Source organism: Arabidopsis thaliana (assembly GCF_000001735.4).
Source record: "Arabidopsis thaliana chromosome 1 sequence".
In the NCBI taxonomy this organism is placed as follows: domain Eukaryota; kingdom Viridiplantae; phylum Streptophyta; class Magnoliopsida; order Brassicales; family Brassicaceae; genus Arabidopsis; species Arabidopsis thaliana.
Genome location: NC_003070.9, coordinates 21548120 through 21565759, shown reverse-complemented (window position 1 = coordinate 21565759; position 17640 = coordinate 21548120). Strand labels below are relative to the sequence as shown.

General features: G+C 38.7%; 6 protein-coding genes across 9 annotated transcripts; 2 read left to right on the top strand and 4 right to left on the bottom strand.

Annotated features, from left to right (window-relative positions):
- Positions 1–498: 498 nt before the first annotated feature.
- AT1G58225 (uncharacterized protein) lies at positions 499–1649 on the bottom strand. 2 transcript variants are annotated; one of them, NM_001198332.1, is made up of 4 exons: positions 1480–1649; positions 1119–1262; positions 848–976; positions 589–733 (listed from the first exon to the last, which is right to left on the bottom strand). In NM_001198332.1, exons 1-4 carry the CDS (start codon positions 1553–1555, stop codon positions 693–695), a joined length of 390 nt encoding a protein of 129 aa, NP_001185261.1. In that variant the 5' UTR covers positions 1556–1649; the 3' UTR covers positions 589–692. The 2 variants fall into 2 exon arrangements, with proteins under 2 accessions (NP_849824.1, NP_001185261.1); NM_179493.2 differs by having other exon boundaries at positions 499–976.
- Positions 1650–2793: 1144 nt separating this feature from the next.
- Positions 2794–7517, top strand: AT1G58220 (Homeodomain-like superfamily protein). Of its 2 annotated transcripts, NM_001333823.1 has the most exons (7): positions 2795–3164; positions 3249–3438; positions 3884–3970; positions 4182–4541; positions 5425–5569; positions 5724–6247; positions 6455–7517. In NM_001333823.1, exons 1-7 carry the CDS (start codon positions 3091–3093, stop codon positions 7370–7372), a joined length of 2298 nt encoding a protein of 765 aa, NP_001321388.1. In that variant the 5' UTR covers positions 2795–3090; the 3' UTR covers positions 7373–7517. The 2 variants fall into 2 exon arrangements, with proteins under 2 accessions (NP_176118.2, NP_001321388.1); NM_104603.3 differs by having other exon boundaries at positions 2794–3164; positions 5724–7517.
- AT1G58223 (uncharacterized protein) lies at positions 5827–7377 on the bottom strand (the record flags this gene model as incomplete). The annotated part of the gene is made up of 2 exons (NM_001333824.1): positions 5827–6998; positions 7135–7377. The coding sequence occupies 2 exons, from the start codon at positions 7375–7377 to the stop codon at positions 6996–6998; spliced, it is 246 nt and encodes an 81-aa protein (NP_001321425.1). The 3' UTR covers positions 5827–6995.
- A 55-nt stretch (positions 7518–7572) lies between the features above and the next one.
- AT1G58215 (spindle pole body component 110) lies at positions 7573–10833 on the bottom strand. The gene is made up of 2 exons (NM_001333822.1): positions 10582–10833; positions 7573–10453 (listed from the first exon to the last, which is right to left on the bottom strand). Exons 1-2 carry the CDS (start codon positions 10673–10675, stop codon positions 7704–7706), a joined length of 2844 nt encoding a protein of 947 aa, NP_001321645.1. The 5' UTR covers positions 10676–10833; the 3' UTR covers positions 7573–7703.
- A 148-nt stretch (positions 10834–10981) lies between these two features.
- On the bottom strand, positions 10982–12223 carry EMB1674 (EMBRYO DEFECTIVE protein). Its single transcript, NM_001333821.1, has one exon. It carries the CDS (start codon positions 12137–12139, stop codon positions 11294–11296), a length of 846 nt encoding a protein of 281 aa, NP_001319264.1. The 5' UTR covers positions 12140–12223; the 3' UTR covers positions 10982–11293.
- A 270-nt stretch (positions 12224–12493) lies between these two features.
- Positions 12494–17620, top strand: MSL3 (MSCS-like 3). Of its 2 annotated transcripts, none has more exons than NM_202317.3 (14): positions 12494–12925; positions 13222–13352; positions 13435–13494; positions 13771–13928; positions 14146–14269; positions 14370–14470; positions 14546–14659; positions 14922–14982; positions 15367–15516; positions 15600–15710; positions 15839–16006; positions 16100–16213; positions 16297–16353; positions 16653–17620. In NM_202317.3, the coding sequence occupies exons 2-14, from the start codon at positions 13272–13274 to the stop codon at positions 17388–17390; spliced, it is 2037 nt and encodes a 678-aa protein (NP_974046.1). In that variant the 5' UTR covers positions 12494–12925; positions 13222–13271; the 3' UTR covers positions 17391–17620. The 2 variants fall into 2 exon arrangements, with proteins under 2 accessions (NP_974046.1, NP_176116.2); NM_104601.2 differs by having other exon boundaries at positions 12675–12921; positions 16653–17573.
- Positions 17621–17640: the final 20 nt, after the last annotated feature.

Here is a 17640-nt window from a genome sequence, read left to right as displayed (position 1 = left end):
GTAAAAAATTGATGCCTTAAGTTCAATAGTAATGAGGTACATTTTAAAATTCCATGTATGCATATATTTTTTTTTTGGCTTACGTCTAAACTCTACAAGCTCAAAGACTCAAAAGTGAGATTTCTAAAATATGTATTCCTTGGCTACAATGCCAAAAAATTTAAGGGCTATGTTGTCTCTACCTACCATGCACCAACAGAAATGATTTCGGTCTCTGAGTTACTCTTAGTCGGTTGATATAAACTCTTAGTCAAGTTGATATCAACATATATATATAATGTGATAAGAAAGAAGATATATACACTCACAAAGCTCTTCGTAGGATTTGGTAAAAGTCTAAAAGAGAACCAAAATGTGTCAATGAAATTTTTGAACTTCAATGTAATTCAATGATTCTCACATTATGTGTAGATTCTTTGAAATCAATATTGTTCAAATCTGTATGAATGTTTTTTCCACACACACGCATTCATTATAATTAATATATATACTTCTACTCTACGCATAATTTAATTCACAATTATACCAAATTATTTCTGGGCACTTTCTCTTTCTCCTAGTCCATAATTTAACTGGTATAGTTCCAATCAACCGAAAATTTTAACTTTGTTTCCTTACAACAACCATCGAAAATTTAACTTTGTTTCTATTTATTTCTTCTGCTATCCTTATAAGCACATATCTCTCTAGTGTCACCTTACAACGTTGTACATATCAGACAACGTAACCACACCTTATTTATTAAGATGAAAAAACAAAACTATTCATAGAGTTGTATCATTGGCCATGGACGAGACTGATCGAGTCAATGTTACCCAGAAAATAATTCGAGAAGTCCACGAGCGACTGGTTGGAGCTACGGTTGATATTGAATATCTGAACTGCGTAAACTTTGAGACGAAAAAATGCAATGATTTTATGCTCAAGGAGATGAAACTATCTCTACACTTGCGTCTCACCGTTTGCCAAATTTCCACTGCGTAAAATATATACATCAAATAAGCATAAGAAGATGATGCATAAACTTCTTTTTCCTATCTACTATATATATATGGTTACCTAAAGTAGAATACTTGAAATGTGAAACTAATGTTAAGGAATTCTTTAAAAAAACAAACCTGAGGCTAGATTGAATCTTTTGAGATATTCATTATAAGATGGGAATGATTTTAGCATCTTGTCTTTGTTTTCGACAGCAAAGAAACCTCCAGTGGAATAACTTCCAACAGGTTCATAAGATGGAACATCGATCGAGTTCCCATCTAACAAAAACGATAAATTATCATAGAAGATTGTTATACATTAAAATAATTGACGATTGAGTATTCTCATTAGAGACAACAAAAACTAGCATAACAAAATACAGTTAAAATAGTTCACACATAAAAATTGAATATATTCATATACTCTACGAAATTTTATGTAATTACCACATAATTATATATTTATATGCCTGCATGAGAAGAAACTTTGGCTCACCCATATTCTCGAAGAAGCAATAAACAACTAGAGCCAATATTGCAACCAAACCTCCTTTGCTTGATCTCGCTTTCATTTTGATACTAAGCTCTACTACTAATTTCTTTGTTCTGTTTTTTTTTTATTGGTGTTTTCTTTAATACTTTTGAGTTGTTTTGAAGTGGAAGGATATCCGAAACAAAGACTACATGAGTTATTTATATAAGATCTAAAATGGATTCAATTTTTCCAAAGTTTCTCCAAGTCAATATGTCGTTGTCAAATAGGATAAATGGATGATTAACCGTACTTTACACGCCTTGACTTGATTGACTTGAAAAGTTGAACTTATAATATGGTTTGTGTTGACTAGGTGTTCGTTGAAGAGGTCATGTTTGCCAATATAAAAGATATATCTTTTTCATATAATGCATATATGTCTAGAAGATTAGTGTCTACTGTCTACTAATTTGAATACCAAAACAAAATTATATAAAAAATGTTAGGAATTCTACGTCGGTCCAAGTATGACATGAGTTTTATTGTCAACAAATTTGATAGCGACATTAGTTATCAGAAGGCCAAAAACCACAACAGAAGCATGTAGTAGGGTTTTTTCCTTGGGGATTATGCCCCCTACAAAAGTCCCTCCTAAAGTTTTACCCTTCTTCTTGCACACAGAGACACAATCTTTAGAAACACAAAACCCGGTTTTTTTGTTAGGTGGAAACGGGATACATCATCGTCTGCTTTTCTTTTGTTCGACATTACCCACCACACCTGTTATCATTATATTTAAAATATAAAATCTCAATTTCACTATTGAAAGTAAGTTTGTAAATCTTGTAAACTACACAAGCTCTATAAGTTTGAAATATATAATGTAGTTTTAGATTGTAGTAACGAAACAGACAAACTCTTTATAATCAGCTGTCTACTATGTATTAAAAGGGTAAATGTTATGAATAAAATCTTTAATATATGCTTAGTTAAATGATATGCTATTAAAAATCATTAAAGATGTTGGATTAATAAAGAATACAGTAGGTATTTAAATTTATTGAAATTACTCTTAATTTTTTTTAAGATATATATATATCATACAGAGAATTTTTTTTGCCCTCTTCCATTTCTAAAATAAATATTATATATAAAAAATAAATTTGATTTAAGAGAAAAAATATTAAGAACTTGACCAACTATAACGTAAAATCATATGTCGAAAAACGAAAAGAAAAAAAGCCGTAAAAGTAAAACTTAAATCGGAGGGGCAAATCGGTCATTTGGAAAATCGTAGAAGATTCTAATATCTAGTCAAGCGGCGAGCGTGACTGCAACCGTTCCTCCTCCTCCTCCGTCGCTTTTTTTTTTCCTCTTCAAAAGAAAATAAAAAACCAAAGCCGCACGCGTGCTCTTCACGCGCTTTCACACTCTCCTCCTCTCGCCGATCATCGCTGCGATTCCCTTCTCCATCTCCGGTAACAATTGGATGCGCCGTCTCCAAGCCCTAGAACAATTTCCCAGTATCTCTCTCTCATTCTCAAAAATCCTAATTAGGGTTTGTCACTGAAATCAACACCAGATTTGGCTCAATCGTAACATGTGATTGCTGTTACAAACCACGAACAAAAAATGGTTGATAACAGTAACAATAAGAAGAGGAAAGAGTTCATCAGTGAAGCAGACATCGCCACTCTTTTGCAGAGGTTTTTGTTTCGTTTCGTTAATATTCGATTTCATCTCTTATAATTTGTGGCGGCGTTTGATTTTGACCTCGTTTTGTTTTGCAGATATGATACTGTGACGATACTGAAGTTGCTACAAGAAATGGCGTATTATGCTGAAGCAAAGATGAATTGGAATGAGTTAGTGAAGAAGACAAGTACTGGAATTACTAGTGCTAGAGAATATCAGTTGCTTTGGCGGCATCTTGCTTATAGAGATTCTCTCGTCCCTGTGGGAAATAATGCTCGAGTTCTGGTTCGTTAATGACTTCTGGTTCAAAGAATTTTGATTGTGTAGTTTTATTGACTTATCTGATGTTACAGATGTATATTGATCTTGTTGAAAGATTCAATTTTGCATCAGAGTTTTTTCCAATTAGGGTATTGTTTCAGCTTCTTGAAATGTTGGTTCTCTCTGGATGTATGGAAGGAAGATGGAACCTTGTTTGCTAGTTCTGTTTCTTGTTATTCACAATGGATGCAAACTTTTGTTCCGGGGATTCTTTTGTTGTACCTAGGGAGATAGCATCTGATGAGTGATTATTGTTCTCAATATTGTTGTGTAGAGTAAAAGTTCTATTTGTTTTGATTTTGGTGAATAGCATTTAGGTCTTAAGGTGGAATGAATTTATGTATCATGTGATAGCTGTTGCATTACAAGATGTAATTTTGCAAATTTGAATGAACTCTTGCTTGTGCAGGATGATGATAGTGATATGGAGTGTGAATTGGAAGCATCCCCTGGAGTTAGTGTTGATGTAGTAACGGAAGCTGTTGCGCATGTGAAAGTAAGTAAGAAGGAAATTCACTGAGAAATTTTCTTAGATTCTTCTTTTTCCCTTTTCAAGTCTTTGTCCGATTTCTCTATGACAATCTCCGTCAGTGTATAGCGATTCTTAAGTGGTGGTTACTAGTACTATTCTTGGGTATTGATGTTTGCTTATTACGAGTTCCTAATGACCATGATGCTAAGTTTCCTGCTTTTCTTTCCTTTATTAGGTGATGGCTGCTTCCTATGTGCCAAGTGAGTCCGATATTCCCGAAGACTCAACGGTTGAGGCTCCCTTGACCATTAACATACCTTACAGCCTGCATAGGGGGCCTCAGGAACCATCAGACTCATATTGGTCATCAAGAGGGATGAATATCACCTTTCCTGTTTTTCTTCCGAAAGCAGCTGAAGGACATAATGGGAATGGGTTAGCCAGTAGCTTGGCTCCTCGGAAGAGAAGAAAAAAATGGTCAGCTGAGGAGGATGAGGAGCTGATTGCTGCTGTTAAGCGACATGGTGAAGGCAGCTGGGCCCTTATCTCTAAGGAAGAATTTGAAGGAGAGCGAACAGCCTCACAACTCTCACAGGTTTTAATTTCATTGGGCTGATATTGTTTCGTCATTTTACTCATACCTTTAGATTTTCTTCAATTACATTGTGCATCATCTCGACTCAGCATGCTTAAGCGTTTGTACGAAGTTTATGCATTCTCTTTTTATTATTGCTCTGTGTCATATGCATGGTCTCGTTAATCATCACGCAGATAGCTATTTCGTAGTCACAGGAATATAGTAAAGGAATTTGAGATTCAAAGGAAGTGGGTTTCTAATTGCTTTAGAAAAGAAAAAAAACAAGTATGATCTAGGATTTGGAGTGTATAGCAACTAGGCATGAGGGGTGATGGTTTGCTCTGTTGTTAATATTGCAGTGCCTTCCTTATATTTTTCAGTTAGTGCCTTGTTCTTGGCATTACTACCTGCTTTACACCATTATCTGAGTGTTTACTTAGACCCTCTGAAACATAATTTCATGAGCTCCTTATGCTCTTAGGCTTTTACACCATATATGTCACACTTTGTCTAGATGCAACTAGGTGGCATTATCACACTCTTCTTTATCGAATGATATCAACAGAATTGTGGTCATTGCTTTAGAAATATATCCGTTGTCATCTAGTTTGGTCTTGATGTGGGTTCCCCCCATTGTTCCCGGGTTCAAATCCCGGCAACGGATCTCTAAATGTTATGATTAATAATCTCGTAGAAAACGTAGATTTTAGCTGCTGTAGGCAATAATCTCTCTGTCCACCATTTTTGTGGATATTTTTTCGTCACCTATTTCTGATGTTTCCAGGTATACTTCTTAGTAAGTAGTGTTAAGAAAGATATCTGGGGACAACATTGTATGGGCATCTGTGATGCTGTTTATTTAGCATACATCTGTAATCTGGCTGAATTTACTTATTTGCAGCGGTGGGGGGCTATAAGGAGAAGGACTGATACTTCAAACACTTCTACCCAAACTGGCCTACAGCGAACAGAAGCACAAATGGCAGCTAATCGTGCATTATCTTTAGCGGTGGGAAATCGGTTACCCTCAAAAAAACTTGCAGTAGGTACGAGTAACAGAAGATTCTTCCAGCTTATTGTACTATTTAGTAGTTCTTCTAGGCTATGTTATACTTGTTTAGATTGTTTTTTCTTGCAAAGTTGATATTTGTTAGTCTCTATACTTATCTCAATCAGATTTGTCAATTTGACTGTTTGTAGGTATGACTCCAATGCTGTCATCCGGTACCATCAAGGGAGCACAAGCCAATGGTGCCAGCAGTGGTAGTACATTGCAAGGTCAACAACAGCCTCAGCCACAAATTCAAGCATTATCACGGGCAACAACATCAGTGCCAGTTGCAAAATCTCGAGTTCCTGTAAAGAAAACAACAGGGAACTCCACTTCGAGAGCAGACCTAATGGTAACTGCTAATTCAGTAGCTGCTGCAGCCTGTATGTCTGGCCTGGCAACCGCTGTAACAGTGCCTAAGATTGAACCAGGAAAGAATGCTGTTTCTGCGTTGGTGCCGAAGACTGAACCCGTAAAAACCGCTTCCACAGTTTCTATGCCTCGTCCTTCAGGTATATCATCAGCACTGAATACTGAGCCTGTAAAAACCGCTGTGGCAGCCTCTTTGCCTCGTTCATCAGGTATTATTTCAGCACCAAAGGTTGAGCCTGTAAAAACCGCTGCTTCAGCAGCCTCTTTGCCTCGTCCATCAGGAATGATATCAGCACCAAAGGTTGAGCCTGTGAAAACCACCGCCTCTGTAGCCTCTTTGCCTCGTCCATCAGGTATTATTTCAGCTCCAAAGGCTGAGCCTGTAAAAACCGCTGCTTCTGCAGCCTCTTCGCCTCGTCCATCAGGAATGATATCAGCACCAAAGGTTGAGTCTGTGAAAACCACCGCCTCTATGCCTCGTCCATCAGGTATTATATCCGCACCAAAGGCTGAGCTTGTAAAATCCGCCGCTTCTGCAGCCTCTTTGCCTTGTACATCAGGTATTATATCTTCACCAAAGGCTGAGCTTGTAAAATCCGCCGCTTCTGCAGCCTCTTTTCCTCGCCCATCAAGTATGCTATCAGCACCAAAGGCTGACCCAGTAAAGATTGTTCCTGCTGCTGCCACTAACACTAAATCGGTTGGACCTTTGAATTTAAGGCATGCAGTCAATGGAAGCCCAAACCACACGATACCTTCATCACCCTTTACTAAGCCTTTACATATGGCTCCTCTCTCCAAAGGATCTACAATCCAGAGTAATTCAGTTCCTCCTAGTTTTGCATCGTCAAGGTTGGTCCCCACACAGAGAGCTCCTGCGGCTACTGTTGTCACGCCACAAAAGCCAAGTGTGGTAGCGGCAGCTACTGTTGTCACGCCACAAAAGCCAAGTGTGGGAGCAGCAGCTACTGTTGTAACGCCACAAAAGCCAAGTGTGGGAGCAGCAGCTAATGTTGTAACGCCACAAAAGCCAAGTGTGGGATCAGCAGCTACTGTTGTAACGCCACAAAAGCCAAGTGTGGGAGCAGCAGTTACCGTCACTTCCAAGCCGGTTGGTGTACAGAAAGAGCAAACTCAGGGAAACAGAGCAAGCCCCTTGGTTACAGCAACACTTCCGCCAAATAAAACCATCCCAGCAAATTCAGTGATTGGCACAGCAAAAGCGGTGGCTGCGAAAGTGGAGACTCCTCCTAGCCTTATGCCTAAGAAAAATGAAGTAGTTGGCAGTTGCACCGATAAAAGTTCATTGGATAAACCACCTGAGAAAGAAAGTACTACCACGGTGTCACCTCTAGCTGTAGCTGCGACTAAATCAAAACCCAAAGATGAAGCAACCGTGACAGGGACCGGACTGAAGGAGTTGTAGTTCATTTACTTCATTGTTTTTGTGCTTCCATTAATGTTTTTTCTTAGGACTCGGACAATAATATGATTATGTACAGTAGGACCTCCAAATATAAGGTTCTTACTACTAATTAGTAATACGAGTTTAAATATACTTCGGAATCTCCAAAGTAAATTTCAAAGTTTAAATATACTTCGGAATCTCCAAAGTAAATTTCAAAGTTTAGAAAACGGTGAAAGCAAGAACATTCACTTTGGTTTGTATCTCATTTGGTTCTTCCACAGGTACAGGACAGAAAAAGCTAGAAAACAAGGAACTGAAAAAGGCAAATAACAAATAGATGATTGACTGATTATTCAGGGAGCTTCCCAGGTGGCCTACTGTAACTAGACTGTTTATGCAGACCTGGAGATGGACTGACACAAGAGAAGAGGGATGATGCTGATTGCTTTTGCTGTCTATTCTTCTTTAACTTGACACCGAACAAGAATGACCGTAATGGAATCCTCGGTCTTCCACTTGATGAGCTCTTGCTTGGAGTTGTTCTTGCTTCTGTTGCACTTGAGATCCCAAGATCCTCTTCTAGTTTACTTAGAATCCTCTCCACTTCGGTTTTCAATGCTCTTACACGGTCAAGACCCGAGTGAAGTTCGGTCGAGACCCTTTTGTTCTCCTGTTTCATGTTAAGTATCTCTCCATGGAACTTTGCAGCTTGGTAACCACTAATCTCTGAATCACTTACTTTATTGCCACCTGATTGAGCCGTGACTCTTGCGATTTCTTCTTGGATATTAGCTAATGACGCATACCTTCCCTGGAGTTCGTCTTTAAGAACCGCACTGTTCTCTAGCCATAGCTGTAGTTCTGTTCGAATCTCTCTGAGGTGTCTATAGATAGGCTTTGCCTCTGATGCAACTGCAGTATTACTACTACTTCTTGGAGATTCCTGTTGTTGCTTGCTTTCAATTCTCAGTTTCGATAGCTCTGATTTCAGATCTTGAACTGTTGTCTGGTACTTCTGTATCTGATGTACCGATGTACTAAATCTTAACCAAAACTCGAGATTCTCTTCCAACACCGCGTCAATGTCTGCACGCACTTTGTCTTCCACAGTTGGAATCTTTGTTCTCGGGCTGTCATCAACGTCTGCAAATTTCACCCTAACCTCAGTTGACTTTGTTCTTCCAGGTGTTCTCTTCACATCTCCTACTTGATGATGCGGCGTGGTGGCAACCGAAAAGTTAGAAGTTGGCGAAATGCTCACAGTTTCATGATGTCCTTGTTCATGTTCCAACTGGTTATTTCCTTCTCCTTGGTGTGGTGAATCTTTCCCAGTGGTGTCAAGTTTTTGGCGTAACGACTGAATCTCCACGTCTTTGTAAGCAACAGCATTCTTGAGTTCTCTCAACTGTAATGCTAGCTCGAAAAATCCTTCCCGGTTCTTTTTCTCAACATCACCTAACTTTCTCTTTACTTCTCTATAATCCCTTAGTACTGATGTGTATTCATCTAACAGAACTTTCTCTCTATCCTCCATGCCATCTGGTAACAAATGTCTCCAGTTTGGTGTCTCTTCATCCTCGTCTTCCGTCACCAGATCTTCAGCTTCTGTTCCGAAACAAGTGCTTGCGGTTTCTGATAACGCAAAAGAATCTTTTATCTCTGGTTTCTCTTCTTGAGCTCTTTCACCATCTTCACTCTCCTTAACTGCAATAACATCTTTCTTCGTTTTCTCCGTTGAGACTGACTTCAAATCATCTCGAGAATCTTCTGATCCTGAAACAACAGGCAATTCCTGGAAAATTCCAGCTCCTTCAACATCTTCATCCATCTTCACATCTTGTATCTTGCCAGATAAATCATCAACAGTCCTGTTAGCTACCTTGAATTGGTTCTGTAGATTCTTGTTTTGATCTTCTACTTTCTGGAATAGTTTTCTAACATTTCTCAGCTCGTCTTCAAGCACCGTTATCCTCTGTTTCATAACTGTGGCATCCGAAACAAGAGCTGCTTTGTCCTCCTCTAGACCACGGATATGTTCATGTAACTCATCTGTCTCTGATCTTAATGTCTTCACCAATGCAGTATGAGAGGAAGCATTGGTCTCCAATGAAACCACCCTATGCACAAGATCATCAATCTTCTCTGCAAGCTTCACAACAGTAAGATTCTCATTTGAGTCTTCTCTCTCAGATTCATAGCTCGATTCTTGAACCACATCTTCTTCTTCTTCGTCTGTCCTGATAACCTCATCAAGAACATCACTCTCCGGTTTCTCAAACTTGTTCCTCAATGCATAAAACCTTTCTTTCGCAGTAGTAATCCTTCCTTTCTCAATCTCGGCTTCTTCAATAGATATCTTCTGTTTCTCCTCAAGCTTAGCAAGTGTGTCCCTACAAGAACTCAAAGCGGTACTCGCCATCAACGTCCTAGCATCGCTATCATCAATAGAAGCACCAAGACCAAACTCATCTTGTAAGTTACAAACACTCTTCTGCATCTCAGTCACTTCATTCTCCAAATCCCAATATCTCTCATAAGACTCTTCATATGAGCTCCTCACAAACTCCTTCTCAGTCTGCAACGCCAAGATCCCCTTCTGAAGTTTATCAATCTCTTCCAAACCTTCTTCTTTACTCAAACCCGAACGCACAATCGCCGCTTCCCTTTTCGCTTGTGCAGAAGATACATTCCTTTTCAGATCAGCTGGTCCTTTTCTAGACAACATCATAGACTGACTCCTGAAATCTTTCTTCTTAGGAATATCCGGAACTTCAGGTATGTTGATCCCCTTGGGAATAAGATGAAGATGCTTAGGCGGTTTTCGTGGCCTTCCGTCGTAATCTTCATTTTCATCACTATCATCCTCTAAAGGAAACTGAACATGTTCAGGGAAAGCTGTGGCTATTGTACGGTTTGCGCTTTGAAGCTCTCTAGATAAATGATCATAACGTTCAGCTAAAGCGCGGTATGAACGAAAAGCTTCCTCCACGAAATTAACAATCTCTGGTCTTTTACGGTAATACATCTCAGCTCTTTTAGCAAAAGTGTCTCCATCTTCATCTATAATCTTAAGAGTATATTCTACCTTCTCTTCCATATCTACAACATAAAATAATTCTTTGTTTAATCATCTCTGTTTCTTTGCTCTGAACATTTTGGACTGAGGAATGCATGACACACAAAATAAGAATATTATTATTAGGTGAAATGTGAATCAAGAAACGTACCCTGAAGATTGTGTTCGAGCCATTTGGATTGTTTTGTACGTATGTGGCTTGCCCACCACCATGAATAAGCATTGCTCGCTGCTCTCTGCAACATCTTTTTTCTTGTACCAAGGAAGAAGAAGCAGAGGAAGGTTCAAACATAGCCAAGTCATCAACGTAAGAACTTGAGAGTTTCAAGATCAGACAAAGAAAAGAGAAGAAGCCTTTGTCCGTGTGTAGTGGATATGTCCGAGTATTTTGGTGAATCCTCTGATCAACCTCATTTTTAGGATGTTACCTTTGACAATAACTAAAAAGATAAAAACCAACAATAATAGAAATATATGACATTTATTTCTTATCCGCATTGTTAATCAATTTACATTTGTGTGCGTGGGATATACACTAATTTTGACACATCTTTACTTAATCTTTACATATGTTTTTTAGTCAGGTCCAAAACTAACATTGCAAAACCTGTTTTAAAAAGGTTCAAAATAGACAGAAGAATGCAGTCAATGAAGAACATAAATTACAATCTTAGGTTAAGAAATTTGGGTTACATATATACATTTCTTACATCCATTTGTGCCAAAGAAGCCAAAAGTAGACATAGAAGGATGTAGTCTTCACTCCCACATCATCACATTCTTGATATCTCACATTTCTGACAACATCATCCAAAGCCTTATTTTTCAAAACAACCCTCTAAAAGAGTAAGATCCTGTAAACCTTACCAACCGAAACTTCTTCTCCTATTCTTCTTCTTGGACACTGTCACAACTCTTTTCCCAGACATGGTCGCAACTCTTTTCCCAATAGAAGCTTCATACTCTTCTCTCCTTCTAAGCATACCTCTAGTCTTCACTCCCACAACCCTCGAAACCAAACTCTTATCATCATCATCATCATCATCATCATCAACATCACCAACTCTTGATTTCTCACATGCCTTATCAGATTTCTGACAAACCAAATCTCTTAAACTACCAACAACATCGTCCAAAATCTTATCTTTCAAACAACCCTCAAGAGAATAAAGATCCTGATACCTATTCACAGGAATATCATCAAACGAAATATCAACATTCTTCTTCTTCTTCTCTTCTTCTTCTTCATTGTAATCTTCCCAATCATAAGGAAACCCTAAACGAAAACGATTACAAACCTCAATCGAAATACCATTCTCTAGACAACGAGATCGATTGATGAAACCATTGATAGAAATTGTAATCCCATCAATTGCTTCAAGAGTTGTACTTTCATGTCGCTTTGAGATTGTTCCTGATGAAAACAGTCTTACTCCAGATGCACCATTTGATTCGAATCCTTTAATACACAAATCTTTGCCTTTCTTTGTTAGCCACCAATCGGATAATGTGACGGATTTTAGGGTTTTGATTGGAGTGATGACAGCTAAGGGAAACGGTGTTGGGAAAGTTCCGTCGGTTCCCGGCGAGGAATTGGGTTTTGGTAAAGTCTTGGAGTAAGTGCTCGGTGAGGTATTGGGTTCCGGTAACGGCGTGAAGCGACATGCTGAGAGAGACTGGAATTTGGACTTCGCCCTCGTCGTCGTCATCACAACTTCTTCGATAGTGGGACTGAGAAAATTCGTAAATGGTTGGCAATTGTTTCCCGGTTAAGCTTGATTTTTTTAGGTTTCAAATGGAACCGAATCAGAGTATGAAAATTTCCTGGTTTGGTTTAGGAGAATATTTATAATAAAATGATTACCTGTTGAAAGATTTGTAAGGCCGTAGCCCAGGCCCAATTCGGGTTGAAAAAAAGAGTAGATTATATGGGCTGTCCAAAAAAAGCCTGGACCATAGTGAAAATAGTAACACAAAAACCTGTAAATAGAATGGGCCTAACGATGGGCCCATTTCATATAATATGGTCGGTGGAGCGATACGCCACGACGGTCCAATTATAGATCACGTGGAAAGTATTGCGGATAAGAGTCAAAAATTCCGTTTGGTGAAAATCGTAAATTTGCGGGACCACTCAAAATTGAAAATATCCATTCATCATCATTTCCATTTTTCCTCTTTAATCCAAAAAAAAAAAAAACTCGGAGGTGATCGTTTGTCTCTGGGTTAATGAAGCTGCCACGAATTGGCGTATTTTAGATTGATACGTCAAAGCTCCTCCTCGCGCACGTTAGCTAAAGGAATGTCTTGTACTCTTTTTGTTGTTGTTGTTGATTTTTTGAACAAAGAAAGAAACTAATCAAAAAGACGAAGAGGAAGAAGAAGCTCACCGTTTCTATCTCTCATTTTAACCACTGATCTTCTCCGATTGCGTCTTGCTTCTCGTCGTTTGCTTCCGATCTCTCTCTGGATTTTCTCAATTTCGTACGGAGTAGGTAACTTCCGCGAAATTCTTGCATTTTCCGGGTTAATTTTGCGTGAAATTAGAGAAGATTTTGAAGGAAATTGTGTGAATTGTACTTTAATCATACTTGATTAGACAAAGATCGGCGTTAATTAGTGCGAATTTCGATAATTTGATGAAATTGTCTCAGTATTGTCATCTCTGTTGCATGCGTGAAGTTAGAAAGATTATGCTAATCTTTTGTAATTATGCAAATGATTTTGGAAGGTTTTTGGTAGTTTGAATATTGTTTAATGTTCTGCGAAGCTAATTCTCGATTTTGTGCAGGTTAATTGTGTATAAAGGAGTTTAGTTGATCATTGTTTTGTACATTTGGGATGATGATGCGTACTGTTGCTTTACCATTGTCCCATGATCTGAATGTTCATAAGATCCATGAAGCTTCTGGATTCCATAATGTACGTAGTGTTGTTTTCGAATTTACGATTTTGATTACTTACAGTTTTTCTTGGGTGTGTCTCATTTCTCGTTTTCCTGCAGAGTGCTGCTGGTAAAAATCGTGTGTATCTGACTCGGACTGGTCTTTCATCATGTGCCACGGTATCATCTGTGCTCATAGCATTGTTCAATGGTTTAGTGCTTCTTTTTGATTTTCTTCAAGCAATATTGGTGTTGTGGTGGAACTCTCCTCTTACTTTAGGACCCTTTTCTGTTAGTTGTTTATGCTTGTGGATCTGTTTTTATTGTATTTCACTTTTGTGTGCTCTACGCGTCTGATAGTTATGTATAGTTCTCACTCTCAATTAGAATAGATGATAAGTTGGCGGTTGTTAGCCATGTGGGCTTCTATTAATTTTTCCTTTCCTGTTGTCTTAGAGACAAGACGTTTGGAGTCTTCAGCTACTAGAGAGCTTGAGTGGTTCAATAGTACCTGTATCATCTAGGTGTAATGCATTTGTTTGCCGGTCAGCTCTCTCTCCTGGGAATGGAAATGAAGGCCCTATTCTTAAATCAACTGCAGTAATATTCACAAGGTTATATGTTTGAACATTTATTCATTTATACTATCAAATGAGTGGGGTGTGATTAATTGATAAACTGTGCACACACATCACATGTGCTTACAACTGAGACCTAAAAGAGATCACTAGTTGGAGAAGGATATCATTCCATATTTCGGCTCTCTTTCATATACATTTATACTTTAATAATTGAAGCCATTTTATCTGAAATGTTCGTTATTGATACCAGGGTATATGATGCTTTAGGTGGAAATCCTCATTTAGTGAAACTAATTCCAGCGGTTGGGATTCTTGCATTTGCTACATGGGGTCTTAGACCCCTTCTGCGCCTTGCCAGAACTACCCTGTTTGAGGTGTGATGTCATTCTCTCTCGACTCTTATACATTTCTTCAATTTCGGTTCATGGGCTACTTGCTATAGTTTATTTTAAGTGGATGCAACTTTAATTCCAGAAGGGGAATGATGCAAATTCACAGAAGAGTAGCACGCAGTACATTGTTGTGTCATATCTTCAACCTTTGCTGCTTTGGAGCGGAGCAATCCTTTTATGCAGGTCAATAGTATTTTTGTTTCTAACTAGTTAACTATTATATGTGTTTACTAACATCAATATGGAATTGTCTTTCAGAACATTGGACCCAATAGTATTGCCTTCAAGTGCCGGCCAGGCTATTAAACAGCGTCTTCTGATCTTTGCTCGGTCCATATCAACGGTGTTGGCATTTTCCTGCTGTTTATCAAGGTAAGCAAGAGTTTCTGTATATTGTTACTGTAATAACGCTTTTATGGTGGTATAAGTACTTGCGTAAGGATACATGTCTCCAAAACAGTTAGCTGACCTTACTGCAGGTTCACCATTTAGCTTGCTTTTTATCAGTTTGATGCAATTTTATCTCCGCCCTTGTATATATCATAACTTAGCTTTACTGACTACCAAATGGTTTTTCAGTTACTGAGCATGTTTGATGCAATCTTTGGGCTAATACAAAATGTCTTTTCTGCAGCCTACTTCAGCAGGTGCAGAAATTTTTTATGGAGACAAATAATCCTGCTGATACCAGAAATGTACGTCTTCCTATCCTGAAACAGATTTGGACACTGTTTTCATTATTGATAGTTCATCCTATTACACGGCATGAAGTGGTAACACAACACCTGCAGCTGCCTATATGTTCTAATGCCTCAACTGTAGGGAGAAGTTTGAATATGTTTCAGATTGTGTCTCTCATGAAAGAATAAGCATTTTGTCCTCCAAATCCAAACTTCTATTGTCTTTGTGAATATGCAATTTGCATTTATATTTTTAGTTGCTCTGAAGGAATAAAGTCTTTCGACATAGATGTACAAAAACTCAGTTGGCTGATGCTTGAGATTAGATGATGATATCTTTATGACTCTCCAGCTAAGGGTTTATTCGGAAAAATGTTTATCTATTTATTGTTATGCCAGATGGGTTTCAGTTTTGCTGGAAAAGCTGTTTACACTGCTGCGTGGGTTGCTGCTGCTTCATTGTTTATGGAACTGTTAGGCTTCTCTACCCAAAAATGGCTAACGGCTGGGGGTCTGGGGACAGTACTGCTAACTCTTGCTGGCCGTGAGGTGCGTTCATCTCTTTGTGGAAAACTTTGGCATACTAAATCGTTTTTACGGTGGGAAAATTATTCCTTTTGTGGATGGTGCAGATACTTACTAACTTTCTTTCAAGCATTATGATTCATGCTACACGGCCCTTTGTTCTGAATGAGTGGATCCAGACCAAGATAGGAGGCTATGAAGTTTCTGGCACAGTAGAGGTCTGTTAACTTGTCAGTTTATCTTTGTTAAATTTATTTTTCTTGTTCGTGTTCACGTCACTAGCTTCAGATAGGAGTCTTCTTTTTGACATATGAACTGTGTTCCATAAATGACACTTCTTTTTCAGCAAGTCGGTTGGTGGTCACCTACAATTATCAGAGGTGATGACCGGGAAGCAGTTCATATTCCTAACCACCAGTTCAGTGTGAATATTGTGAGAAATCTCACTCAGAAGACGCATTGGCGCATCAAAACACATCTTGCCATCAGTCATCTTGATGTCAGCAAAATTAATGTAAGCAATAATAGACTAGTTTACAAGGTCTTACACCCCTGCACTCTCTTGGTCAATGTGGCAAGTTATTGTATCTTTTTTTCAACTATACAGAATATCGTGGCTGATATGCGCAAGGTGTTGTCTAAAAATCCTCAAATCGAGCAGCAAAAAATACACAGAAGAGTCTTTCTGGAGGATATAGATCCAGAGAACCAAGCCCTTAGGGTAAGAAAATATCTTCTATCAACATCCAATATGTCTGTTTCACGTTAACTCAGATTTAATATCTATATCTGATATTTTTGCAGATTCTAATATCCTGTTTTGTCAAGACTTCACGTTTTGAAGAATACCTGTGCGTTAAGGTATGTTAAAGTTAACTGAATACACACTTTTCATCACATGAGTGTATCTCTTTGGCTGCTAAGTTATATCATTCAAATTATGTGTATTTAATCATACCACACTAGGAGTAGTCTGATCAACTATTTTGACATGTCTCATTTTCATCACTTTCCCAAGACATTGTTTTGTGTGTGCTAATGCATGTGTACTTGAGTGCATCTCCGAGCATATGTTCCCGTGGGCACATGTGTTTATGTGTTTGTATGTGTATGTCCCAATGTCATGACCTTATGTGATAGAAATTTGTATCTTTGAACAGGAAGCAGTGCTCTTGGATCTTCTTACTGTTATTAGGCATCACGGGGCACGTCTAGCAACTCCCATTAGAACAGTACAGAGGATGCGTAATGAGGCTGAGGTGGACACTGCAGGATTTTCAGACATCGTTTTCAATCAAGCAGCAATGAACCGCCGATACATGCTGATTGAGCCATCTTATAAAATCAACAGCGATGACAATTCAAAGTCTCCCTCACCCAGCCCAGGGCAAAAGTCACCCAGCCCAGGGCAAAAGAGTGAAGAAAGGGACCTTCAAGAAGAACCATCGGAAACCAAGGCCGAAACAGAAAACAACGGATCGGTGCCGGTTTCAAATGCCAAAAAGGAAAACCAGAAAGCGGCTCTTGGTTCCAACTCCAATACAGGCACTAAGGGTTCATCAACCTCAACATCTGACCAGCCAGTAGCACAAAAGTCAGAAGAAAAGAAGAAAGAGAGCGTGGGAGATCCACATAAAGCAGAGAAGGATGAAGTTTCTGATGACGAAGCTACAATAGAGCAGACACTGAAATCAAAAGCAAAACAAGGGAGCGAGAAAAACAATGGAGAGTCGAAAGCTCGAGATGGTGGTGGGTCCGGTACTAGTTCTTTACTGGAGGAGAATCTTGTTCTTGGTGTTGCGTTGGATGGCTCAAAACGTACACTCCCGATTGATGAAGAACACAAAGCATCTGGTGCACTAATGGATTCAGAAGAACTTGGTATTGGATCAGAATGAGTAGACGGAGAAGAGATATAAAGAAATTTGTGTTCTAAGCAATTTAATGCTTCTGTAGAAAGTAACAAACAGAAACGGAGAAATGAGCGCGACTCTCTGTTAATTTTGTAAGCATAGAGGTTTGCGCCATTTCATCTCTGTAAATAATACTAGCGATTCAAAAACTGAAAAGTAGTTTGTTTCAAGTGACTAGTTTGAGATTTTTCGTGTTTTGAAAATTCTTAAGGATCAAATTTGATTATCTTAAATC